Genomic DNA, 27881 nt, shown 5'->3' on the forward strand with positions numbered 1-27881 from the left:
AAATTGGGTGCCCCAGGGCTCCATGCTATGTGTAGTACTGTTTGCCATCACTATAAATCCAATTATGGATTGTCTCCTTCCCGATGTCTCGGGCTCCCACTTTGTAAAATCATTGACAATCTACTACAGCTCTCAGTGGACCAGCCTTCTTGAATGATGTCTTCAAGGATGTCTCGATCGCCTCCACTCATGGGGCATCGAAACCGGCTTCTGATTTTCTCCCAGTAAGGCTGTCTGTAAATTTTTGGCATTGTACGGAGTTTAGTCTGCCTTTGCAACATCTAGGCCCTGTCGACCTTCCGTTTGCGCACGTTGCCAAATTCTTGGGACTTACGTTTGACAGGAAACTGTACTGGTCTTCCCATATTTCATATCTTTTGGCTCACTGTCTGCAATCCCTCAACACCCTCCGTGTTCTGAGTGGTACCTCCTGGGGAGCGGACCGAGCGGTCCTCCTCGGCCTTTATTGCACTGTAATGTGCTCGAAATTGGACTATGGAAGCACACTTTACTCCTCTGCATGGCTGTCTCTTCTTCAGCGTCTCGACTTTGTCCACCACCGTGGATTGCATTTAGCGTCTGGAGCTTTTTACACCATTTGGTGTTGGGAGTGCCTATATTGTTGGCAACAATTTTGGCTTCCCGACCAGTGTTCGGTTTTTACTGCGGAGCTTTACGCTGTTCTCCAGGCTGTCCAATACATCCGTGGCTACAATATATTATATGCTTGTATTCGCTCAGCTCTCTTCTCAACCTCTAGGCTCTTTATCCCATCCACCCTCTGGTTCACCAGATTCAGGACTGCCTCCACATACTCCACTTGGGGGAAATCTCTGTGCCATTCCTCTGGGTCCTAGGGCACTTTGGTATCCGCAGAAACGAGCCAGCCAACATAGTGGCCAAGGCTGCAGTCTCTCTTCCTCGGTTCATATGGTTCCCTTTGCTGATCTACAGAACGTTTTACGTCATCGTGTTTCTCTTTAATGACACACACATTGGTCTACACTTCCCAATAATAAATCAAGGCACGTAAAACCTCTTCACTGTGCTTGGACCTCTTCCTCCCATCCTCATCGTCGAGAGGAGGTAATTTTAACTAGACTCCGGATAGGGCACTGTCTTTTTAGCCATCGACTTCTTTTAAGTGGCGATCCTCCCTAACTTTGTCCCCACTGCTCTCAGCTGTGGATGGTGAGACACCTTTTACTTCAGTGACCCTATTTTAAACTGCTAAGTGCTACAGAATATTATACAGTATATTATATTCCTTACCACACCGGCACTTATCGAAGCACATGCTCTGACAATCCTCTCTCGCATATCTTCAGATGTAGTTGGAACGATTTATAAACAATGTCTATTACGAATACCCACAAGGAAAAAATCCAGAGGCAATAAGTCTGGCGAATGAGCTGGCCACGACACATCTCCTCCGCGTCCAATCCAACAATTTGGGAATTGTGATTCTTGAGTTTCTCCCGGCATATTTGATAATCAAAATATCCACGGGTGTACTGCCGGTCTACAGTGTCCAACCGGCACTGTAGACCGGCAGTACACCTGTGGAAATTTTGATTAATTTGGGAATTGTGTCTGAAACTCATTTCTAGCCATCAGCGAAAAATGTGACGGACACCCATCATGTTGATAACACATTCTGTTCCTTGTTCCTAAGGGTATTTCTTCCAATAACAGACCTAATATTTCTTGCAGGAATGTGGTGTACTTCCTACCATTAAGATTTCGTTCAATGAAATAGGGGCCTATAATTCTGCCCTCCAGAATCCCACACCATACATTCACCAACCATGGTTTTTGTTGTGCAACTTGCCACAGCCAACGTGGATTTTCATGTTATGCAAATTAACATTTCCATGGTTTGTGACTGTAGCCTTATTAGTAAATAAAATCAAATTAATAAATGTCTCATCCCTCTGTATCTGAAGTTGAACCCATCAGCAGAATTCAGTGCGACGCATACAATCCGTACCATTTAATTCTTGGTGAAGACTTTTATTGTAACTATGATATTTATGGCGATGCACAGCACGAACAACACTATTCTGGCTCATGCAAGATTCCCTTGCAACTTGACGTGAACTAACACAAGGATCTCAAACCACAGTGGCAAGAGTACCAATTTCTGTTTCCTCAGTAGTAACTTTCCTTTGCCAGATAGGTTTCTGATGCATTAAAGATCCAGTTGTTCCCAATTTATCATATACATATTTAAATGTATTACATGTAGAGTGAGTACATTTAGAATATCTTTCAGCGTATAAATCTCTAGCTCCCACTGAACATTGTTGGCATTCTCCATAAATAAGAAGCATATCGACTTGTTCTTCGAAGGAATACATCATTCACATTCACTTGATTCAACGATACTAGTCTTACCATTCCTATTATTGTTGTATTTCGAAACCATCAAATGGCGTTTACGTGTCAACAGCACGTTAGATGGATATGCCGTATTCGGCGAATATTTACTGTCTATGCAATATCTGAGAGGGAATCATCAAAGCATGTCCTTCGATAAGTGCCGAAGTGATAAGGAATACCAATCAATCCATGATAAGAAGATTGCAGCACTACATTGATACCAGTGGTTGTCACTTCGAACACCTTCTGTAAATGGATGTTCATGACACTTGTTTGACCTTCATTGATCTTCAAAGTACCAAACTATAGAATCCCATTTAAAAAAAAAACAAAGTTGACCTTCATTTCTCTGACACAATCCCACCTAGCAACACAAAACCAATGTCATATTATGGCCCCTGTTGTTCCATGCAACATTTGTCACACAAACTTTTCAGTTACTACCATACTTTCAGAGTTATTCTAGATGGCAATAGTAAGTGACTCACCTTGTAGAGTGGGCAAGCCTGTGACCAACTTCACCATTACAGAGATGCTTTTTCCTAGGTGCTGGGCTATAATAATTTGACCTTTTTCAAAGTCTCATTCAGCAGTGTATTTCCCATTTTGCGACTCATTTCATCACTAGAATGATTCCCCATTGATCTTTGCTTTGCTTATATACTTTCCTTTCTGGGCCCAGTGCCTGCAATTCCATCAGGCAGCATTAATCTGGCCTTCAGCTCTGGTCATAATGTTTTGGCTCACCAGTATATGTAGTTGATGGTACACTGGCTGTATCATTTCCACTTTGTATAGAAGACACACAGACCTAAAAAAATCATTGTCTGGTAACATTACTGAAAGAAGGTATATAACCAAAGGTTAAAATAGTTTCACTAATTTATGAAAGCTTTTTTAATAATTCTATACATATTTATCGCCACATCAAAACTAAAAGTCTTTTCTCAATGCAGTTTTTGGTTTTCTTTCACTGTAGCAGTTGGGAAGAAAGTGAGATAGTCAGTCATCTGTAAGGAGGAATCAACATGCACCAGCTGATAGTAACCAGAGGAACTGTGGAGTAAGTTTACTGTGTAGGCAAATTAAGTTGATGAGCAGAGCAAACAGAGAACTGAACACTCCATGACAGTCTTTTCTGTAGATTTTATGGAAATGGTTGAAGCAGAAATCTCACCACTTGCAAATGCCAAAAGTCTGTTGGCCAAGGGCAAAATTAGTCACTTTGACATTTCTGGATGAATACATTACTCGGGGGGAGAAGATGATTTTCATTAAAAATATATCTTCATTGTACTTTATAAATGATATGGTGAACAGACACAGTGAATGAATCAGGGACACAGAAAATCACTACTATGTAATACATTCCCAATTCACCAAAAATGGTGTGTACTGTGCAGTCTCAGTTTAAAGTTTATGTTCTTTCTCCATGGAACAGACCATTGCAGGACATGTATATCTGACGGATGTGTTGCAAAATTCGGATAGTGATACACCTCACTTGTGCCTCAGTGTTAGTGAATTCTTGCATTATGTTCAGGAATGTGATATAGGTAACTGATGGGACAATTTTTATGGGGAGAATGACATAGGATTTGTGTTGTGGCCTCAAGACATCTGATTTACCTCGTGTGACATTTTGGTTTAGGTATATACAAAAAAGGCAATGTTTGTGCTACCTTCATCAGCAGACCTATCAAAACTATGACCTTACATTAACAAAGCCTCTGAATAGATTGACATGAATGTTTGTGCAAAGTGCGGGATAAATGTAATTGAAGAGCCAGTATAATAAAAAAACAAAAAAAGTGGGGGGGGGGGGGGGGCTCGTTGAGTACTTGCATCAAAAATTATTTCCTTATAGGACTGTAAAACTCCAGAACTTCACAGAAAAACCACAGCTGTGTTGTTGTTGTTGTTGTTGTTGTTGTTGTTGTTGTGGTCTTCATTCCAGAGACTGGTTTGATGCAGCTCTCCATGCTACTCTATCCTGTGCAAGCTTTTTCATCTCCCAGTATCTACTGCTACCTATATTCTTCTGAATCTGCTTAGTGTATTCATCTCGTGGTCTCCCTCTAAGATTTTTACCCTCCACGCTGCCCTCTAGTACTAAATTGGTGATCCCCTGATGCCGCAGAACATGTCCTACCAACTGATCCCTTCTTCTAGTCAAGTTGTGCCCCAAATTCCTCTTCTCCCCAATTCTGTTCAGTACCTCCTCATTGGTTACATGATCTACCCATATAATCTTCAGCATTCTTCTGTAGCACCACATTTCGAAAGCTTCTATTCTCTTCTTGTCCAAACAACTGTGTTACATTGAAGAAACTTCTTAAATAATTTATAATAATTAAAAAACATCATGTTCCATCACCAAGAGTTGCCTAATAAATTATTCCTTATTACAACCAGTTTCAGTCCTCCGATCATCCTCGAGACTTTAGTTTTTGAAAACAGCTTACATGACAATATTAAACGGTGACATCACATAGCACAAAATCCATTGTAAATCACTGCTGTTAAGTAATCAAATACATTATGTAAGTGTTTGGTACATTTTGTTATTGACAATGCAGTGCATTTTATTATTTGACAACAATGACTTGTGATGGATATTTTTAACAGCTCTTTCCAGTGGAACAGTGATGGCTTTTTAAAAAAACTCTAAGACAAAAAAAAATGCACTGCAGAGGAATTATCCGAATGGGATAGAAATCAGTAGATGTGATGTACATACACAAAAAAATTAATCCTTAAGTTTCAGAAAAAATTGCATGATGAATTCAAGAGAAAGCACTTCGCAACTTGATCTGATCAGTAATGCATTTGTCCACCTCTGGTCCTCATATGTGTATTTCTTTGACTTGGTATTGATTGATAGTTTTTGGATGTTGTCCTGAGGGATATCGTGCCAGATTCGGTCAAATTGACACGTTAGACCATCGAAATTTTATGAGCTGATTGGAGCATCGTGCCCATAACACTCCAGATATTTGGAAAGAGATTTGGTGACCTTGCTGGCCAAGGTAGGGTTTGGCGACCACAGACAAAAGTGGTAGAAAAAATGAAATTGTAATTCTGCAGAGGAGTGTACGCTGATATGAAACTTTCTGGCCGATTAAAACTGTGTGCTGGACTGAGACTTGAAGTCTGGATCTTTGCCTTTCATGGGCAAGTGCTCTACCAACTGGGCTACACAAGCATGCCTCATGGCCCATCCTCACAGTTTGATAGGTAGGAGACAAGTACTGGAAGAAGTAAAATTGTGAGGGCAGGCCATGAGTTGTGCTTGGGTAGCTCAGTTGGTAGAGCACCTGCCCAGGTAAGGCAAAGGTCCCAAGTTCAAGTCTCTGTCCAGTATACAGTTTTAAAATATCTGGGAGTTCCAACCAGGAGAAACTCTCACCGTGTGCAGCTGGATAATATCATACTGAAATGTAAGCCCAGATAGCTTGCCATAAAGAATGCCACAAATGAAAACCAAAGAAGTCCAGCTATGAAAATAAATGGTGTCCCAGACCACCAATCCTGATTATCAAGCCATATGGCACATGACACTCGAACTGGTATCCCACTGTTGTCCGGGGTGTCTTCAGACACGGCGTGATATCTCATTGAATGGAGTAGAATTGTCTTCAATGATGAGGCCTGCTTCAAATTGAGCCCTGATGGCCAGCAAAGGTGCCCTGGATAGCAGTAGGATACCAACCTATCATCCACCATATGGCCTGACAACTAGGATTGATGATCTGGGGTGTCTTTTCTTTTCGTAGCAGGACTTCTTTAGTTGTCATCTGTGGTGCCCCTACAGCACAGTGCCCTCATGGCAACCCATTCTGGCCTTACATTTCAGTAGGATAATGGCCACCCAAACAGGGCAAGAGTGTCTACTGCTTGTCATTATGCTTGCCAAATCCTACATGGCCAACAAGGTCACCAGATCTCTCCCCAACTAAGAACATTTGGAGCATTAGGGGCAGGGCCCGCCAACCGCCTCAGGATTTCGGTGATGTAATACACCAATTTGACAGAACTTGGCACAATATCCTCAGGAGGACATCCAACACCTCTGTCAATCAGTGCCTAGCCAAATAACTTCTTGCATGAGGGCCAGAGGTGGACCAACATGTTATTAACTTGTCCAGTTTGTGAAGATCTTTCTCTTGAAATAAAATCATCCAATTTTTCTGGAAGTGTGATCATTTGTCTGTACATGTACATCACATCTTCAGATTTCTGCCCGAATCGGATAATTCTTTTGTGGTGCTTCCCCCCTTTAAAGTGTACTTATGAGTTGAGTTGCGGGAGCACCACATTGACGAAATTTGTAATAATATATGTGTGTTGTCTGTTCCATAATATTGTTGACATATTTTCATGTTGTTTCTGTGATTTTAATAGTTTCGCTTCTCTCTTCCTTCAGGGGTTGGTTAAAAATCAAAAAGCAGCACAATTCTTATCAGAGATGCCTGAACCACCGAGTGAAGATGCAATTCAATTGGGTGTCTCAGAATTAGTTGCCATAGGAGCTCTAGATCATGATGAAAATTTGACAGCTCTTGGAAAACGAATAATGAATTTCCCAACACACCCTAAACTTTCAAAGGTGCTGGTCAATGCAGCAGTATTGAGGTATGTGAGTATTAACATATTTTACAACATATAAAAGTGAAAAAGAGCAGTAGTTCACTTGCATGGTAACACGGCTGTGATTAGTATGTCACAATCGTGTAACTGGCAAAAACTGCACATCATTAACTAACATGCCTCTACATCATTAACTAACATGCCTCTACATCATTAACTAACATGCCTCTACATCATTAACTAACATGCCTCTACATCATTAACTAACATGCCTCTACATCATTAACTAACATATCTCTACATTCCAAAACCAGTGATCGTTCATTGTATATTTCCCAGTTCAGTAGGACACCCCTCTTGAAGTACCGGGTGATCAAAAAGTCTGTATAAATTTGAAAACTTAATAAACCACGGAGTAATGTAGATAGAGAGGTAAAAATTGACACACATGCTTGGAATGACATGGGGTTTTATTAGAACCAAAAAACAGTTCACAAAATGTCCGACAGATGGCGCTGGACAGCAAAACGTCAGTGACTGTGTATGACAATTGTGTATAAAAGGAGCTGTAATGAGAGAGAGAATCAGATGCGCCAGCAGTCGCAGCATGTTGACGTTACCTGAAAAGGCGCTTTTAGTGAAGCTGTATTATCAGAATGGGGAATGTGCTAGTTCAGCGTTATGATCCTATCACCTTAGGAAGGGGATTCGAACAGGTAAAGGTCCGTTGAAAAATGCAGCTGTGGCGAAGTTTCGAAGCCATGGGTTGTTTAGACGATAGACCCCATAGTGGCCGACTCAGCACAAGGCGTAATGCTGCTGTGACAGTTCAGGAAGAAACAGAGACTGTAGCGGGTTCGTCTATGCACGGAGAAGTCAGCGCTCGTGCAGTCGCACGTCGCACCGGCATTCCGTACACTACCGTTTTGTTGGCACTGAGGCGTACCCTCCGATGCTATCCATACAAAATCCATCGGCATCATGAACTGTTACCTGGCAATTTAGTGAAGTGGAGGGCATTTGCGGTGTGGGCGTTTCAAAAGATGGTGGAAGATGACGATTGGTTGAGTAACGTGTTGTGGACCGACGAAGCTCATTTCGCGCTCCGAGGGTCTGTCAATGCCCACAACTGCTGAATTTGGGCTACCAAAAGTCCTAGAACTGTCATGGAAACTCCATTGCATGACGAGAAAGTCACAGAATGGCTTGGATTTACCACATCTACCATTATTGGGCCTTTTTTCTTAGAGAAAATGCATGATTCTGGTTTTGTAGCTGCTACCATGACGGGTGAGAGGTACGCCATCCCCAGCCTGGCTGATAAACACCTGCTGGAACGTACGACGTTTATGCAGGATGGCGCTCCACCCCATATTGCTAGACGCGCAAAAGATCTCTTTCGCGCGTTGTTTGGTGGTGATTGTGTGTTCAGCCGCCACTTTAGTCATGCTTGGCCTCCCAGGTCCCCAGACCTCAGTCTGTGCGATTATTGGCTTTGGGGTTACTTGAAGTCACAAGTGTATCGTGATCGACTGACATCTCTAGGGATGCTGAAAGACAACATCTGACGCCAATGCTTCACCATAACTCCGGACATGCTTTACACTGATGTTCACAACATTATTCCTCAACAACAGCTACTGTTGAGGAATGATGGTGCACATATTGAGCGTTTCCTGTAAAGAACATCATCTTTGCTTTGTCTTACTTTGTTATGCTAATTATTGCTATTCTGATCAGATGAAGTGCCATCTATCGGACATTTTTTGAACTTTTGTATTTTTTTAATTTTTTTTTTTTTTTTTTTTTTTTTTTTTGTTCCAATAAAACCCCATGTCATTCCAAACATGTGTGTCAATCTGTACCTCTCTATCTACATTATTCCATGATTTATTCAGTTTTCAAATTTATACTGACTTTTTGATCACACGATATATAAAAACCATTCCATCTCAGTAGGGAACCTGCTGTGCAGTCCGTACTTCCTTCTGCGACCGTTTAGAAACAGAGCCCGTTTCTTTAACCTATTGTGGTGTAGATGGCTCTGCTTTAGAAAAAAAGAGACTGTACTTGTGACCTACCAGTATATATTTAAATTTCTTGAAAGTCCATACATCTGCAGGCATTTCTTTCTCTGCAACAGCATAGTTCTTTCCGCTGGCACTGAACAGTCTATTAGCATAAGCTATCATCTGCCTTCCGTACCCCTTTTCAGTTCTAATTAAAAAGATCTGTGGCGGTAGGTGGTCACAAGCTGTCATCACGCAATCAGCTGATAGCTCACTACATGTCAGTTGAGTTTGTGCATTGTCCACTAGGAGTGCTGACATGGTTAGTCCTAACCACAGCACATAGACATTCTGTGATTTTCGATTATTGTATGTTAGATGATTCCGTTGTTGACTACTTTGAGATTCTTGCTCCTAATGTCTGTCAATAAATTGTTTCCTCCAGTTTATGTTAATTATATTTTCATGTTCCCTTGTGATTCCTGAAATTTGGAAGCACTATAATTACAGAAATAAAGTGCACATGCACAACCTCACACTGTGGTTTGCACAGGTCCTTTCGTCTACTAATCGCACTGTTTTGCAGTGCGGTCGCAAAACACAGACACTAAACTTATTACAGTGAACAGAGACGTCAATGAACGAACGGACAAATCATAACTTTGCGAAAATAAAGTAAGTAAAAATTTTCACCCGAGGAAAGACTTGAACCATGGACCTCTCATTTCGCAGCTGCTCACACTAACCACGAGACCACGGCGCTCCTGAGCTCGCGCTGTCTTTGATGTTGCTTATCTTGCACATGGACTACTCAGTTTGTATAGTTTGCTTATTTTTTCATAGTTCCACACAACTTCTTCCTGTTTTCTCGATTGATCTGTGTTTAGTTTTTCAAGGCCTATCGAATGTGCCAACCTATAACTAAATCTGAAGGGGGTGCGATGGGGAGGTTCCCTTGTTAGACAGTCAGCTGCTAACAGCTCTGCTGTCATGACATATGGGTGGAGCACTTGGAACTGTACCTGGGACTGAGTTCTGCTTTGGTATGGAACTTTATAATGGCATATGTTATTGAGCCTATCATCAACACAGACCTCTTGCTGAATTACCTTCTGATTCCCAATGTCACCACTGCTCAGCTACTGGACACTGTCACTGGAATGTCCACCACTGGCTTCTGGTGTGACACTGCTGCATAGGACACTAAGGTAAACCAGGTTACAAGAAGTGGGTAGGCTAAGCTGCTCAACCATTTCCCTGCTCTCACGAAGCCTCTAGGAGTTCTGCAGTAGGTACGTCATGATGCTGTGCAGTACATAAATATGACGGCAGGTCCTCCAGCTTCATGCAGGCTCAGAGGATTAGCTTCCGGCTGGTACACAGTCACTAAGTCAAGAGTTTGATACTATGCTAACCAAGGCAATCATCCTCCCATCCTAAAGGCCATGGTCATCACCTTTGCTTTTGGTCCCAAAAAAGAACAGTGCGTAGTAGCCATGTGGCAACTACCATGTTTTAAACACGAGAACAATCCCAGACCATTATCCAGTGCTCTACTACAAGACTGTAAACATGCATAGAGTGTAAAACAGGTATTAAGCATGTTAGACTGCTCCCAAGCATACACAAAAATCCTGGTTGCTGAGAAAGACATTCCAAAGACTGCTATTATAACACCTTTAAGTTTGTTAGAAAGTTTGTACGTGACTTTCGACCAGAGAAACGTCATGTAAACAAGGCAAAAGTTCATTGATTCAGTGTTATTCAGTGTTACCATGTTGTTTTGCTTACCTGGATGACATATTCATATTCTGAGCAGTGCCACAGGAACATAATCAGCATTTCACTGAAGATTTTAGCACCTTAGCATGTATGGCATGGGGGGGGGGGGGGGGGGTCTCATCAGAGATGTGGAGACGGCCCTGCTGGCGGCGATAGAGAACACGGGGTGCACCCAACTGCAAATTGTAGCTCATATCGGCACCAATGACTCGTGCCGTCTGGGTTCAGAGGTCACCCTCAGTTCATACAGGCGAGGTCATCCTCAGTTCATACAGGCAATTGGCAGAGTTGGTGAAGGCGGAAAGCCTCGCTTGCAGAGTGGAAGGCTTAAACCAGAGGTTCAGATGATTCTGCAGAGATCTGGGATGCAAATTTCTCGACCTCCGCTATCGGGTGGAGAAATGTAGGGTCCACCTGAATAGGTCAGGCGTGCACTACACGCAGGAAGCGGCTGCAAGGCTAGTGGAATACATGGGGAGTGCACATGTGGGTTTTTTTGGTTAGAGAATTCCCTCTCTAGGCCTGACAAGACGCCTCCTGGGATGCGACAAGGTGGTAGTAGTAGGCAAAAAGCTACAGGGAATAACAGTATTAATGTCGTAATAGTAAACTGCAGGAGAGTGTATAGAAAGGTCATAGAATTGCTCTCATTAATAAATGGTCACAATGCCCACATAGTCTTAGGGACAGAAAGTTGGCTGAAACCAGACGTAAACAGTAATGAAATCCTAAACTCACATTGGAATGTATACCGCAGAGACAGGCTGGACAGTGAAGGGGGAGGCATCTTTATAGCGATAAAAAGTGCAATAGTATCGAAGGAAATTGACGGAGATCTGAAATGTGAAATAATTTAGGTGAAGGTCATGGTTAAAGCAGGCTCAAACAGGGTAACTGAATGTCTCTATAGGCCCCCTGGCTCAGCAGCTGTTGTGACAGAACACCTGAAGGAAAATTTGGAAAATATTTCGAGTAGATGTCCCGACCATGTTATAGTTCTGGGTGGAGATGTTAATTTGCCTGATATGGACTGGGAGACTCAAACGTTCATAACGGGTGGCAGGGACAAAGAATCCAGTGAATTTTTTTTAAGTGAATTATCTGAAAACTACTTTGAGCAGTTAAACAGAGAACATACTCGTGGCAATAACATATTAGATCTTCTGGTGACAAAAAGACTATTCGAAACAGTTAATACAGAACAGGAAATCGGTGATTATAAAGCAGTTACTGCATCAATGATTTCAGCCATAAATAGAAATATTAAAAAAGGTAGAAAGATATTTCTGTTCAGCAAAAGTGACAAAAAGCAAGATTTCAGAGTACTTGACGGCTCAACATAAAAGTTTTGTCTCAAGTACAGATAGTGTTGAGGATCAGTGGACAAAGTTCAAAACCATAGTACAATATGCATTAGATGAGTATGTGCCAAGCAAGATCGTAAGAGATGGAAAAGAGCCACCGTGGTACAACAACCAAGTTAGAAACCTGCTGTGGAAGCAAAGGGCACTTCACAGCAAACATAAACATAGCCAAAGCCTTGCAGACAAACAAAAATTACACAAAGCAAAATGTAGTGTGAGGAGGGCTGTGCGAGAGGCGTTCAATGAATTCGAAAGTAAAGTTCTATGTACTGACTTGGCAGAAAATCCTAAGAAATTTCGGTCTTATGTCAAAGCAGTAGGTGGATCAAAACAAAATGTCCAGACACTCTGTGACCAAAATGGTACTGAAACAGAGGATGACAGACTAAAGGCCAAAATACTAAATGTCTTTTTCCAAAGCTGTTTCACAGAGGAAGACTGCACTGTAGTTCCTTCTCTAGATTGTCGCACAGATGACAAAATGGTATATATCAAAATAGACGACAGAGGGATAGAGAAACGATTAAAATTCCTCAAAAGAGGAAAGGCCGCTGGACCTGATGGGATACCAGTTCGATTTTACACAGAGTACGCGAAGGAACTTGCCCCCCTTCTTGTAGCGGTGTACCGTAGATCTCTAGAAGAGCGTAGCGTTCCAAAGGATTGGAAAAGGGCACAGGTCATCCCTGTTTTCAAGAAGGGATGTCGAACAGATGTGCAGAACTGTTGACCTATATCTCTAACGTCGATCAGTTGTAGAATTTTGGAACACACGTTATGTAGAGTATAATGACTTTTCTGTAGACTAGAAATCTACTCTGTAGGAATCGGCATGGGTTTCAAAAAAGACGATCATGTGAAACCCAGCTCAAGCTCTTCGTCCACAAGGCTCAGAGGGCCATAGACATGGGTTCCCAGATAGATGCCGTGTTTCTTGACTTCCGCAAGGTGTTAGATACAGTTCCCCACAGTCGTTTAATGAACAAAGTAAGAGCATATGGACTATCAGACCAATTGTGTGATTGGATTGAAGAGTTCCTAGATAACAGAACGCAGCATGTCATTCTCAATGGAGAGAAGTCTTCCGAAGTAAGAGTGATTTCAAGTGTGCTGCAGGGGTGTCTTGTAGGACCAATGCTATTCACAATATACATAAATGACCTTGTGGATAACATCGGAAGTTCACTCAGGCTTTTTGCGGATGATGCTGTAATATATTGAGGGGTTGTAATGTTGGAAAATAGTACTGAAATGCAGGAGGATCTGCAACGAATTGACACATGGTGCAGGCAATTGAATCTCAATGTAGACAAGGGTAATTTAGCTACAATATAGCAGGTCAGCAACTGGAAGCAGTTAATTCCATAAATTATCTGGTAGTAGGCATTAGGAGTGATTTAAAATGGAATGACCATATAAAATTAATCAGATTAGATTAGATTAGTTTTTCGTTCCATAGATCCGTGCTGAGGAGATCCTCGTGGATGTGGAACATGTCAATTTTTTTTTTTTTTTTTTAAGCTGAAATAACAATACTAATAGTATGAATATGTACAATACATCGTTTGTTTCTATTAAAAAATTCGTCAATGGAGTAGAAGGAGTTGGCCACTAGTAAGTCTTTCAGGCTCCTTTTAAACTGATCTTCATTTGTAACTAATTTTTTATGTTTACTGGCAAATTATTGAAGATGAGTGTTCCTGAGTAGTGGACCCCTTTTTGAACTAAAGTAAGTGCTTTTAAGTCCTTGTGCAGATCATTTTTGTTCCTGGTATTGTATGTATGAACTGAGCTGTTTGTTGGAAAAAGAGATATATTATTTAGGACAAATTTCATTAATGAGTAAATATACTGAGAGGCAGTAGTTAGTATACCCAGTTCTTTGAAGAGGTTTCTACAGGACGTCCGTGAATTTACTCCACAAATAATACATATTACACGTTTTTGGACTCTGAAAACTTTTGTTTGACTTGAGGAGTTACCCCAAAATATTATACCATATGACATTATGGAATGAAAGTAGGCAAAGTATGCAAGCTTTTTTTATTTTTATGTCGCCTATGTCTGCTAACACTCGAATTGCAAATACAGATTTGTTAAGGCGTTTCTGCAGTTCTGTGGTGTGCTCTTCCCAACTGAATTTATTATCAAGTTGTAATCCCAGGAATTTAAGACTGTCAACCTCTTCTATCTGCTCTTCTTCGTATTTTATGCATATGCTGGGTGGAAACCTCTTACAGGTTCTGAATTGCATATAGTGAGTCTTTTCGAAGTTTAATGTCAGTGAGTTGGCTTTAAACCATTTATTAATATCCATGAAAATATCATTAGCAGATCTTTCTAGAACTACATTTGACATACTATTTATTGCAATACTTGTGTCATCTGCAAACAAAACGAACTCTGCTTCTGGCAGTCTAACTGATGAGATATCATTAATGTACACAAGAAAAAGCAATGGCCCTAAGATGGATCCTTGTGGGACACCACATGTAATTTCTTCCCATTCTGATGATGACTGATGACTTAATTCACTAGTCCCTTGCACTGACACCCTTTGTTTCCTGTTAGCTAGGTATGACTTGAACCATTTTGCAGCACTGCCCGTGACACCATAGAATTCTAATTTACTTAAAAGGATGTTGTGGTTCACACAATCAAATGCCTTTGACAAATCACAGAAAATACCTGCTGCTTGTAATTTGTTATTTAATGAATTAAGTACATTTTCACTGTAGGTGTAAATAGCCTTCTCGATATCAGAACCCTTCAGAAATCCAAACTGTGTTCTTGATAATATGTTATTTGTGGCCAGATGATTGAGCAGCTGCCTGTACATTACTTTTTCTAAAATTTTTGAGAATGCTGGCAAAAGTGAAATCGGTCTGTAGTTTGATGGTATTTCTTTATCCCCTTTCTTGAATAAAGGCTTAACATCTGCATATTTTAGCCAGTCAGGAAATGTCCCAGTTATAATTGACTGGTTACACAAGTAACTTAGAATTGTACTAAACTCACAAGAACATGCCTTAATTAACTTTGTTGATATTTCATCGTACCCACTAGATTAGATTAGATTAGATTAATACTAGTTCCATGGATCATGAATACGATATTTCGTAATGATGTGGAACGAGTCGAATTTTCCAATACATGACATAATTAGGTTAATTTAACAACATACTTAAGTTAATATAACAACTTTATTTTATTGTGTTTTTTGTTTTTCTTTATTTTTTATTTTTTTAAATATTTTTTTTTTCTTAATTTATATCTAAAAATTCCTCTATGGAGTAGAAGGAGTTGTCATTCAGAAATTCTTTTAATTTCTTCTTAAATACTTGTTGGTTATCTGTCAGACTTTTGATACTATTTGGTAAGTGACCAAAGACTTTAGTGCCAGTATAATTCACCCCTTTCTGTGCCAAAGTTAGATTTAATCTTGAATAGTGAAGATCATCCTTTCTCCTAGTATTGTAGTTATGCACACTGCTATTACTTTTGAATTGGGTTTGGTTGTTAATAACAAATTTCATAAGAGAGTATATATACTGAGAAGCTACTGTGAATATCCCTAGATCCTTAAATAAATGTCTGCAGGATGATCTTGGGTGGACTTCAGCTATTATTCTGATTACACGCTTTTGTGCAATAAATACTTTATTCCTCAGTGATGAATTACCCCAAAATATGATGCCATATGAAAGCAATGAGTGAAAATAGGTGTAGTAAGCTAATTTACTAAGATGTTTATCACCAAAATTTGCAATGACCCTTATTGCATAAGTAGCTGAACTCAAACGTTTCAGCAGATCATCAATGTGTTTCTTCTAATTTAATCTCTCATCAATGGACACACCTAAAAATTTGCAATATTCTACCTTAGCTATATGCTTCTGATTAAGGTCTATATTTATTAATGGCGTCATACCATTCACTGTACGGAACTGTATGTACTGTGTCTTATCAAAATTCAGTGAGAGTCCGTTTACAAGGAACCACTTAGTAATTTTCTGAAAGACAGTATTGACAATTTCATCAGTTAATTCTTGTTTGTCAGTAGTGATTACTATACTTGTATCATCAGCAAAGAGAACTAACTTTGCCTCTTCATGAATATAGAATGGCAAGTCATTAATATATAATAAGAACAACAAAGGACCCAAGACTGACCCTTGTGGAACCCCATTCTTGATAGTTCCCCAGTTTGAGGAATGTGCTGATCTTTGCATGTTACGAGAACTACTTATTTCAACTTTCTGCACTCTTCCAGTTAGGTACGAATTAAACCATTTGTGCACTGTCCCACTCATGCCACAATACTTGAGCTTGTCTAGCAGAATTTCATGATTTACACAATCAAAAGCCTTTGAGAGATCACAAAAAATCCCAATGGGTGGTGTTTGGTTATTCAGATCATTCAAAATTTGACTGGTGAAAGCATATATGGCATTTTCTGTTGAAAAACCTTTCTGGAAACCAAACTGACATTTTGTTAGTACTTCATATTTACAGATATGTGAAGCTATTCTTGAATACATTACTTTCTCAAAAATTTTGGATAAAGCTGTTAGAAGGGAGATTGGACGGTAATTGTTGACATCAGATCTATCCCCCTTTTTATGCAAAGGTATAACAATAGCATATTTCAGTCTATCAGGGAAAATGCCCTGTTCCAGAGAGCTATTACACAGGTGGCTGAGAATCTTACTTATCTGTTGAGAACAAGCTTTTAGTATTTTGCTGGAAATTCCATCAATTCCATGTGAGTTTTTGCTTTTAAGCAAGTTTATTATTTTCCTAATTTCAGAGGGAGAAGTGGGTGAGATTTCAATTGTATCAAATTGCATAGGTATGGCCTCTTCCATTAACAGCCTAGCATCTTCTAATGAACACCTGGATCCTACTATATCCACAACATTTAGAAAATGATTATTAAAAATATTTTCAACTTCTGACTTTTTGTTCGTAAAGTTTTCATTCAATTTGATGGTAATACTGTCTTCCTCTGCTCTTGGTTGACCTGTTTCTCTTTTAATAATATTCCAAATTGTTTTAATTTTATTATCAGAGTTGCTGATTTCAGACATGATACACATACTCCTGGATTTTTTAATAACTTTTCTTAATATAACACAGTAGTTTTTATAATTTTTGATAGTTTCTGGGTCACGACTCTTTCTTGCTGTCAGATACATTTCCCTTTTCCGGTTACAAGATATTTTTATACCCTTAGTAAGCCATGGTTTGTTACAAGGTTTCTTACGAGTATACTTAACTATTTTCTTGGGGAAGCAGTTTTCAAATGCATTTACAAAAATGTCATGAAATAAATTATATTTTAAATTGGCATCAGGTTCACGGTACACCTCATCCCAGTCTAACTGCTGTAGGCTTTCCCTGAAACTTGCAATTGTTAAATCGTTGACTGAACGTACTACTTTGGAGGACTGTTTAGTATTGCTGAATGGAGCTATGTCATATATTGTAACTAGCTGTGCACCATGATCAGAAAGACCATTCTCAACAGGCTGAGCATTTATCTGGTTAAACTTATCTTGGTCTATAAAGAAGTTATCTATCAGTGAACTGCTATCCTTTACCACCCGAGTAGGAAAATCAATAACGGGTGTCAAATTGAAAAAACCAGGTAATACTTCAAGGTCATTTTTCCTATTACCCTCTTTCAGAGAATCTACATTGAAGTCCCCACAAATAATAATTTGCTTCCCCCTGTCTGACAGATAGCACAACAAGGAGTCCAAATTTTTCAGAAATAGATGAAAATTTCCTGATGGGGACCTATATACAGTTACAATTATAAATGTACCTTTATTTAATTGAAGCTCACAGGCACATGCTTCTATATGTTTCTCTACACACAACTTTTTTGTTTCTATACTTTTTGCACAATGATAACTTTTGACATATATGGAAACTCCTCCTTTCTCCATATTTTCTCTCATTACATGTGCAGAGAGCTTATATCCACTTACATTTACCTTATCCATATCAGTAACAATGTGATGCTCAGACAGGCATAGTATATCTATTTCATTCTCAGCTTCTAAATCTTCTAAACAAACCAGAAGCTCATCTACTTTATTCTTTCTTCTAGAATGCTTTGTTTTTAAAGGTTTTATTATGGAAGTTATTTCTTTTGGTGAAGTGAGTGATATATTCATGTACTTGAAGCTATTTGTGAAGGCTAGTTTCAGATATTAAAGGGAATTATTTACTGATCCTGAAAGTCCCATTCTATCAGTAACGGATATAAAGTACTTGTTAAATAGATTTGCCACACTATGCCCATCAGTTACTAATGTGTCATCTACCCTTAGTGTTATTTGCTCCTGTTCCTTTCTGGTTCTACCAGTCTGCTCTTTCACTATATCCCATATTGTTTTTATTTTGTTCCCTGACATTGCTATCTTCTTCTCGTAGTGCATTTGTTTAGACGTCTGAATTACTTTTTTTAATGTTTTACAGTATTCCTTGTATTTAGCTAAATCATCAGCATTGGAGCTATTCTTGGTCAACAGATACATTTTCCTTTTTGTCTTACAGGAAATCTTTATTCCTTGTGTAATCCATGGTTTTATTATAGACTTCAGTTTAATTTGAGTAACTTTTAGAGGAAAACAGTTTTCAAACATGGTACTGACATTGTTCATGAATGTGTTATATTTTTCATTCATGTCATGAGCACTATAAACATCTTTCCAGTTCATATCTTTGAGCAGTTTTCTAAAACACTCAATTTTTGGTTGATTGACTACTCTCCTGTACTCAGATTTAGCAGTCTTGATAATCTGCTTAGAATTTACATCTAAAACAAGGAGCTGCATGTCATGATCCGATAGTCCATTTATAACAGGTTTTATGATATGATTTTATTCCTTTGATTTGTCTATAAAAATGTTATCAATGGCTGTCCTTGGGGATTTAGTGATCCTAGTTGGAAAGTTTACAGTGTGAGTTAGATTGAAAGACATTACTAACTGCAGTGAATGTTTACTGGAAGATTGTATTAGAAAATCTGTATTAAAGTCACCAGCAATCAAAATTTCTTTGTTTCTTCCTGTTAAATAACCCAAAAGAGCTTCTATATGATCTAAGAATAGATTATAATTTCCTGCAGGTGCTCGGTAAATAGTTATTATTATATAGGATCTGTCATGGAACTCTACTTCTGTTGCACATGCTTCTAGATGCTGCTCTAAACAGAATTTATTAATGTCAATCAATTAATCATTGGTAAAGCAGATGCCAGACTGAGATTCATTGAAAGAATCCTAAGGAAAGCAATCCGAAAACAAAGGAAGTAGGTTACAGTACACTTGTTCGCCCACTGCTTGAATATTGCTCACCATTGTGATTTCGCGGATGGTGCTGTAGTAAACAGAGAAGTTGCAGCATTAGAAAATTGCAGCGAAATGCAGGAAGATCTGCAGCGGATAGGCACTTCGTGCAGGGAGTGGCAACTGACCCGTAACATAGACAAATGTAATGTCTTGCGAATATATAGAAAGAAGGATCCTTTATTGTATGATTATATGATAGCGGAACAAACACTGGTAGCAGTTACTTCTGTAAAATATCTGGGAGTGTGCGTGCTGAACGATTTGAAGTGGATGATCATATAAAATTAATTGTTGGTAAGACGGGTACCAGGTTGAGATTCATTGGGACAGTCCTTAGAAAATGTAGTCCATCAACAAAGGAGGTGGCTTACAAAATACTCGTTCAACCTATACTTGAGTATTGCTCATCAGTGTGGGATCTGTACCAGGTTGGGTTGACTGAGGAGATAGAGAAGATACAAAGAAGAGCGGTGCGTTTCGTCATAGGGTTATTTGGTAAGCGTGATAGCGTTACGGAGATGTTTTGCAAACTCAAGTGGCAGACTCTGCAAGAGAGGTGCTCTGCATCGCGGTGTAATTTGCTGTCCAGGTTTCGAGAGGGTGCGTTTCTGGATGAAGTATCGAATATATTGCTTCCACCTACTTATACGTCCCGAGGAGATCACGAATGTAAAATTAGAGAGATTCGAGCTCACATGGATGCTTTCCGGCAGTCGTTCTTCCTGCGAACCATATGTGACTGGAACAGGAAAGGGAGGCAATGACAGTGGCACGTATAGTGCCCTCCGCCACACACCATTGTGTGGCTTGCAGAGTATAGATGTAGATGTGGGATTCGTACCAGATAGGGTTAATAGAAGAGATAGAGATCATCCTACGGAGAGCAGCGTGCTTCGTTACAGGATCATTTAGTAATTGCAAAAGCATTACGGAGATGATAGATAAACTCCAGTGGAAGACTCTGCAGGAGAGACGCTCAGTAGCTCGGTACAGGCTTTTGTTGAAGTTTCGAGAACATACCATCACCGAGGAGTCAAGTAGTATATTGCTCCCCCCTACGTATATCTCACGAAGAGACGACAAGGATAAAATCAGAGAGATTAGAACCCACACAGAGGCATACCGACAATCTTTCTTTCCACTAACAATTCGAGACTGGAATAGAAGGGAGAACCGATAGAGGTACTCAAGGTACGCTTCGCCACACACAGTCAGGTGGCTTGCAGAGTATGGATGTAGATGTAGATGTAGATGTATTGGGGGTTGTGCAGTGGGCCAGCTCCTCACTCACATGAAAAAATTAAAATGCTAAAAAGCCTAGTAATATGCCTTGGAAAAACTGGAATCACGGACAACGAACTGGCAAAGAAAAAAGGGAAATGACATTTGGATGCTAGAATGTGCAAGTCATCTCCACAAATCTGACTATATTACCAACAGAACTTGGCAGTTTCAAAATGGATGTTGTTGTGCTCTGTGAGACCAAGAGGAAAGACAAAGGAGAACAACGACTTTGTAATTATGCACATAATTGGAGTAGGGTCTCCAAAGAGGCAAGAGCCAAAGCGAGGGTCTCCATTATGATAAGGAAAGCATGGAAAATGAGAATGGCAAATTGGAGATTTATTAACCAATATAATATTATGGTAGAAGTGATTCTGTTTGCCAGAGAAGTTGTTATTATTGTTATATAAGCACACACAAATGATACAAGAGACCAGGAGAAAGATACTTTCTGGATAATCCTTAGGGAGACAATAGAAAAAAATCCCAAGGAGGAAGGAACTGATTTTCATGGGGGATATGAAAGGAAGAGTAGGAATTACAGAATCATGCCCAGTAGTGGGGATAACATGGAGCGACAGAATATGATCAGAATGGAGAACGACTATTGAAATTTGTGAACAGTTTGAGCTGTAAATTACCGATAGGTTTTTTAAACACAGTGATATACACATACATACTTGGCAACAGTATATGAGAGAACTTCGTTCTATAATAGATTATATTATGGTTAGACATTTGAGTAATTTCAACACAGCAAATGTTAGATCTTATGGAGGAACCAGTGTGGATCGGACCATTATTTAGTAAAAATGAGGAGTTTTTGGCCATTGAAGAATGCAAAGAATGATTCTAACAACATTAAAACAAATTATGCTGAGAAAGCTGAAACTCTATACTTCAATATTGACAGTCTAAAAGTTGAAAGTATACGACCATTCTTTTCCACCAGACTGGAAAAAACATCGGAAGAATCATTTGAAAGAAGTACAGAGGAAATGTCTAGAGACTGGTTTGATACAGCTCTTCATGGTACTCTATCCTATGCAAGCCTATTCATCTCCAGATAACTACTGGAACCTACATCCTTGGGAATATGGTTAGTATATCCAACTCTTGGTCTGCCTCTATGATTTTCACCCTCCACGCTTCCCTCTGGTACTAAATCAGTGATCCCTTGATGATGCCTCAGAATGTGTCCTACCAATCAATACCTTCTTCTACTCAGGTTGTACCGTAAATTCCTCTTCTCCCCGATTCTATTCAGTACCTCGTCATTAGTCTGTGATCGACCCATCTAATCTTCAGCATTCTTATGTAACACCACATTTCAAAATCTTCTATTCTCTTCTTGTCTACACTGTTTATAATCCATGTTTCACTTCCATACATGGCTACACTCCATACAAATACTTCCAGAAAAGACTTTCTGACACTTACATTTGTACTCGGTGTTAACAAATTTCTATTTTTCAGAAACGCTTTCCTTGCCATTGCCAGTCTACAGTTAATATCCTCTCTACTTCGACCATCATCAGTTATTTTGCTCCCCAAATAGCAAAATTCCTTTACTACTTTAAGCATCTCATTTCCTAATCTAATTCCCACAGCATCACCTGACTTAATTCGACTGCATTCCATGATCCTCGTTTTGCTTTTGTTGATGTTCATCTTATACCCTCCTTTCAAGACACTATCCATTCCGTTCAGCTGCTCTTCCAAGTCCTTTGCTGTCTCTGACAGAATGACAATGTCATTTGGAAACCTGAAAGTTTTTATTTCTTCTCCATGGATTTTAATTCCAACTCCAAATTTTTCCTTTGTGTCCTTTACTGCCTGCTCAATATGTAGATTGAATAACATCAGGGACAGGCTACAACCGTCTCACTCCCTTCTCAACAGTGCTTCCCTTTTGTGCCCCTTGACTCTTAAAACTGCCATCTGGTTTCTGTAAATATTGTAAGTAGTATTTTGCTCCCTGTATTTTTTATCTGCCACCTTCTTTATTTGAAACAGCTTATTCCAAACAACATTGTCAGAAGCTTTTTCTAAGTCTACAAATGCTATAAATGTAGGTTTGTGTTTCCTTAACCTACCTTCTAAGATATGTCATAAGCTCAGTATTGCCTCACATGTTCCTACATTTCTACGGAATCCAAACTGATCTTCCCCGAGATCGGCTCCTACTAGTTTTTACTTTCGTTTCTAAATAATTTGTGTTAGTATTTTGCAACCATGACTTGTTAAAATGATAGCTCGGTAATTTTCACACCTGTCAACACCTGCATTCTTTGGGATTGAAACTATTATATTCTTGTTGAAGTCTAAGGGTATTTTGCCTGTCTCTTACATCTTGCGCATCAACCGGAAAAGTTTAGTCATGGCTGGGTCTCCCAAGGCTATCAGTAGTTCTAAAGGAATGTTGTCCACTCCTGGGGCCTTGTTTTGACTTAAGTCTTTCAGTGCTCTGTCCGATTGTTAATGCAGTATCACATCTCCCATTCCAATTCCATAATGTTGCCCTCGAGTTTAGGACTGGTTTTCCATCTGAGCTCTTGATGTTCATACAAGTGGTTCTGTTTTCTCCAAAGGTCTCTGTAATTTTCCTGTAGGCAGTATCTATCTTACCCCTATGCCTCTACATCATTACATTTGTCCTCTAGCCATCCCTGCTTAGCCATTTTGCACTTCCTGTCGATCTCATTTTTCAGATGTTTGTATTCCATTTTGCCTGCTTCATTTACTACATTTTTGTATTTTCTTCTTTCATCAATTAAATTCAATATCTTTTCTGTTTCCCATGGATTTCTACTAGCCCTCATCTTTTTACCTACCTGATCCTCTGCTGCCTCCACTATTTCATCTCTCAAATTTACCCATTATTCTTCTACTGAATTTGTTCTCCGTGTTTTTGTCAACCATGCCCTAATGCTCTCTGAAACTCTCTACAACCTCTAGTTCTTTCAATTTATCCATGTCCCATCTCCTTAACATCGTACCTTTTTGTATTTTTTCAGTTTTAATCTACAGTTCATAACCAATAGATTGTGCTCAGAGTCCACATCTGCCCCTGGAAAATATCACCATGCACGAGTACATAAAAATCAAATGGTGTAAGTATGTTAAGTATAAGCATAGAGGACATGTATGGTTACATAAAATCCAGTGTTATAGATACAGCAACAGAGGTGCTGGGAATAAGGGAAACAACCACAGGCATACAGCAGGATAGTGGTGGAAGGAAATAGAAGTGGCAGTTAAAAGAGGAACGCATTCAACCGGTGGCTGAATGATAAATAAGAAGTAACAAGAACAATCAACAAGGAAAAGAAGAATGAAGTGATAAAAAAGATAAGGATAGCAAAGAATAAAGCATGGGAAAGGATTTGTGCTATAGCAATGGCAATAGCAAACTGGGATTTGGGAGAGTGAAACAAGCGTGATCAGTATTAAAAGGTACCAGTCTCCAGCGGATAACACCAAAAGAATGGGAAGAATATTTCTGAAAATTATTAAAAGAGGACAGAGAAGAGTATCTGGAGGAAGGAACAACGGCAGAAAAGGAGCAGGAAGGGGACGAGATCTAAGTTTCAGAAACTGAGGTGAATAAGGTATTAATAACAGGGAAGAATGGCAAATAACCAGGACCAGGCAGTATCAATCTGGAGCTCTTAAAATATGGTGGTGACAAAACTGTGAAACTAATATGCTTATTCAATAAAATGTTACATGGAGATTCAGTACCCAAGGAAATGAAGGTGGACTATATTAATACTGTATTTAAGGAAGGGGATTGCAAAAGCTATTTGAGCTAGTGAAGAATTTGTGTTGGAAAGCATTAATGAGAATTTTTGGGAAAATAATTAAAAATAAGCTGGAAATAAATTTTAAAACCCAGGAAGAACAATGTGTCTTTGATCATGCATAGATTATATTTTCACATTACAGCATATCTTAGAGAAACATAGGGAAAATCAAAAAACATAGGATTAATTTTCATAGATTTAGAAAAAGCATATGATACTGTCCTGAGAAAACTACTTTGGAGAGCATCAAATTTGGCAAACTTAAAGGGTCCTTTAATTAAAATAATACAAGAAATATATAAAGTCAAGTGAAAATTGGTAGTACACTTTCACAAAAATTTGGTGCAAGCAAGGGGTCTATTACAAGGCTGCCCCATGCCACCAACATTATTTAGAATTTAGATAGATATCAGTCTTAAGAAATGGTCTTGTTAATACAGTGGAGCGGGCTATAAGCTAAAGATGGAATCTATTTATATCACCTACTATTTCCTGAAGATCAAGTAGTTACAGCACAAGATGGGGAGGGTGCAAATTCCATGTGTAACCAATTAGCAATGGAATATGGAAACTGGGGATTGAAGATTAAGCACCGGAAAACAGAATACCTCACTAATGATCCAGATGACTTATAAGAGGGAAAGAAAATTAAGGTGGTCAGTACTTTATTTGGGATCCATTTTAGAATTGCAGGGAAAATCAGGGATAGTAATTAATAAAAGAATTAGCAGTGGAAGGAAGGTCATTGGGATGCCTCAACCTTATGGAGCTGAAATTTAATAAACTGAATTAAAAAACCATATATAAATCGATAGAGAGAGTGTATTTATATATGGAGTGGAGACTTGGGCTACAAATCTGAAACGCCTAAAAAAACTGCAAGCAGTAGAAATGGACTTCTGGAGAAGATCAGCAAAAATTTCTATAAAAGAGAAAGTAAGAAACGATGAAATAATAAAGAGAATGGGAGTAAGAGAAAGAATACATGATGTGATGGATAGAAGGAAGCTACAATGGAACAGGCATGTAAGAAGAATAGAGGAAGCCAGAATTCCAAAAATGAACCTAGAATGGGAACCAGAGGGAAAGAAGAGAAGAGGACATCATGAGGAGATAAATTAAGATCTTGTGTAAAAGATGTAATAATTCCTGGGTATTTGTTACGTTAGAGGAAAAAACTTTTGTGTAGAGGAAAACCTCAATAAATAAAAGAAGTAAAAATTAAATGAAATAAAACTCTGCTGTGCTGGCCCCCAAGCTCAGAGCCTCATTTGCAAGAAATGGGGAAGTAGGAGGGGGAGGCGTAACAACCTTGTAAAAAAACTTGGGTCCATTTGGCTTCGGATGGTAGCACCCAGTAAGAGCCCCTGCCAAGGTTTACTCGGTGAAACCCAGTCAGTGGTCTCAAAGGCAGAAGAGGAAGCTCAGTTCCCAGTGGCTGAGACAGTGGAAGAACGTGGTGGAGTAAACCACGAAAAACAATCATTTCAGGCTAACAATCCGATCTTGGTTTGGAATTTATTTCCTCCACCTACACTTGCTAAATGAGAGCACTACCCCAGGTGGTAACTTGAAAAAGGAATCCACCATTGCAATGTGACATGCACTGGGACCTAGGATTATGGGGAGTCCCACCACTTACATACAAAAAGACTCGGGACATCTTGAAACACCGTACAAACTGAAATTCAGGGAAAAATATTTCATTGTGACCATAAATGTAAATTCACTCCTCTGAGTCGGAAAAGAGAAAGAATTGGAAAAGCTCCTGTACGACCACGAAACTCAGATCTTGGCTGTACAAGAGACCAGATTCCTAGATGAGCACATCATGGAGATACAGCACTACAGAGTATTCACAGGAAAGCCAGCAGTAAAGATAATGATTAACACACCTCTCCTTCCTGGGACTGCCTTTTATGTAAACAAAACTGTAGTGAACAAAGTCGTAAACTTCTCATCAAAACCTAAAATATTATCCATACTGACAATCAATTGCAAAAATAAGAAATATACTCTCATAAAGTGCCATGCTTGAATTAACAAAGATAACAGAAGAACCCACAGAAAGTTGATGACTTCTGGGATCTACTGGAAACAGAATTCTCCAGGATAGCTGTGAACCATACAAAAATTCTTCTGGGAGACTTCAGTGCACAGATTGGGAGAGGAAGAAAATATGGACACGTAGCAGGAGACTGCCCAGCACACAGGAGAACAAATCAGAATGGAGAAAGGCTCATTGGACTCTTCAGACCTTTCCAGTTGAAGCTAATGTCAGCTAATTTTTGGAAGCTTGCAAGAAAAGCAAAGACATGGATATTTCCAAATCTAAACCTAGGAGAATCCGATTAGACTATGTAGGAATAACCAGGACAAACATTAGAGAAATGATGGATGTTAAAGTAATCACAGGTAGTAAATTTGACTGATCACTACCTCTCCATAGTTAAAACGCATTTTTCCCACAAAAAGAGAGAGACACCCAAAGTGACCAAATATGACACCAACCAAATGAACATCAACCAAGACATTATAAGTAACTTCTGAGAAAAAAATCCGCTTCTCTATAACTGAGACCTGGCAACACCTTCATACAGGGCTCAATGAAGTCGCAAAGAAAACACTCAGTCTGGCAAAGACAAAATGAACAGTCTGGTGGAGTGAAGAATGTGAGAAAGCACTTGAAAAGAATAAACGCATGGAAAAGTTCAGGAAATAGAGAATACTGGGAACAATTCAGAAAACAAACAAAAGAAACATCAAAGATATTCCACAGAGTAAAACGAACATTTGATGATACAAAATTTCAAAATCCTCTGGACAGCTTCACAAAAATAATAGCAGAGATTTATTTCAAACTTTTAAAGACAAGCTCAAAGGATATCAGCTCCCAAGTGTAAGCTTCAAAGATGAACAGGGAAAAATTGGATTGAACGATCAAGAAAATTGCAATATACTTGCCAGATACTTCGACAAGCTGCTCAACTGCCCACCTCCAACCACAAACTGGAACTACTGGCTGCTCCTGACAAGAGAACCTCCCCATCGCACCCCCCTCAGATTTAGTTATAATTTGGCACAGTGGATAGGCCTTGAAAAACTGAACTCAGATCAATCGAGAAAACAGGAAGAAGTTGTGTGTAACTATGAAAAAACAAGCAAAATATACTAACTGAGTAGTCCATGGGCAACATAAGCAACATCAAGGATAATATGATCACAGGCGCGCTGTGGTCCCGTGATTAGCCTGAACAGCTGCGGAGCGAGAGGTCCTTGGTTCAAGTCTTCCCTCGACTG

At 39.3% G+C, this 27881-nt stretch overlaps 1 protein-coding gene across 3 annotated transcripts in view; it reads left to right on the forward strand.

Annotated features, from left to right (window-relative positions):
- Positions 1-27881, forward strand: part of LOC126263140 (ATP-dependent RNA helicase DHX30-like) — a 304491-nt gene that overhangs the window by 205794 nt on the left and 70816 nt on the right. For all 3 annotated transcript variants that reach the window (XM_049960170.1, XM_049960171.1, XM_049960172.1), the window contains one exon: positions 6809-7017. In XM_049960170.1, the coding sequence (XP_049816127.1) occupies positions 6809-7017 (209 nt within the window). The remainder of the gene's footprint in view (positions 1-6808; positions 7018-27881) is intronic.

This window comes from Schistocerca nitens, chromosome 6 (assembly GCF_023898315.1).
Source record: "Schistocerca nitens isolate TAMUIC-IGC-003100 chromosome 6, iqSchNite1.1, whole genome shotgun sequence".
NCBI classification, from domain to species: Eukaryota; Metazoa; Arthropoda; class Insecta; order Orthoptera; family Acrididae; genus Schistocerca; species Schistocerca nitens.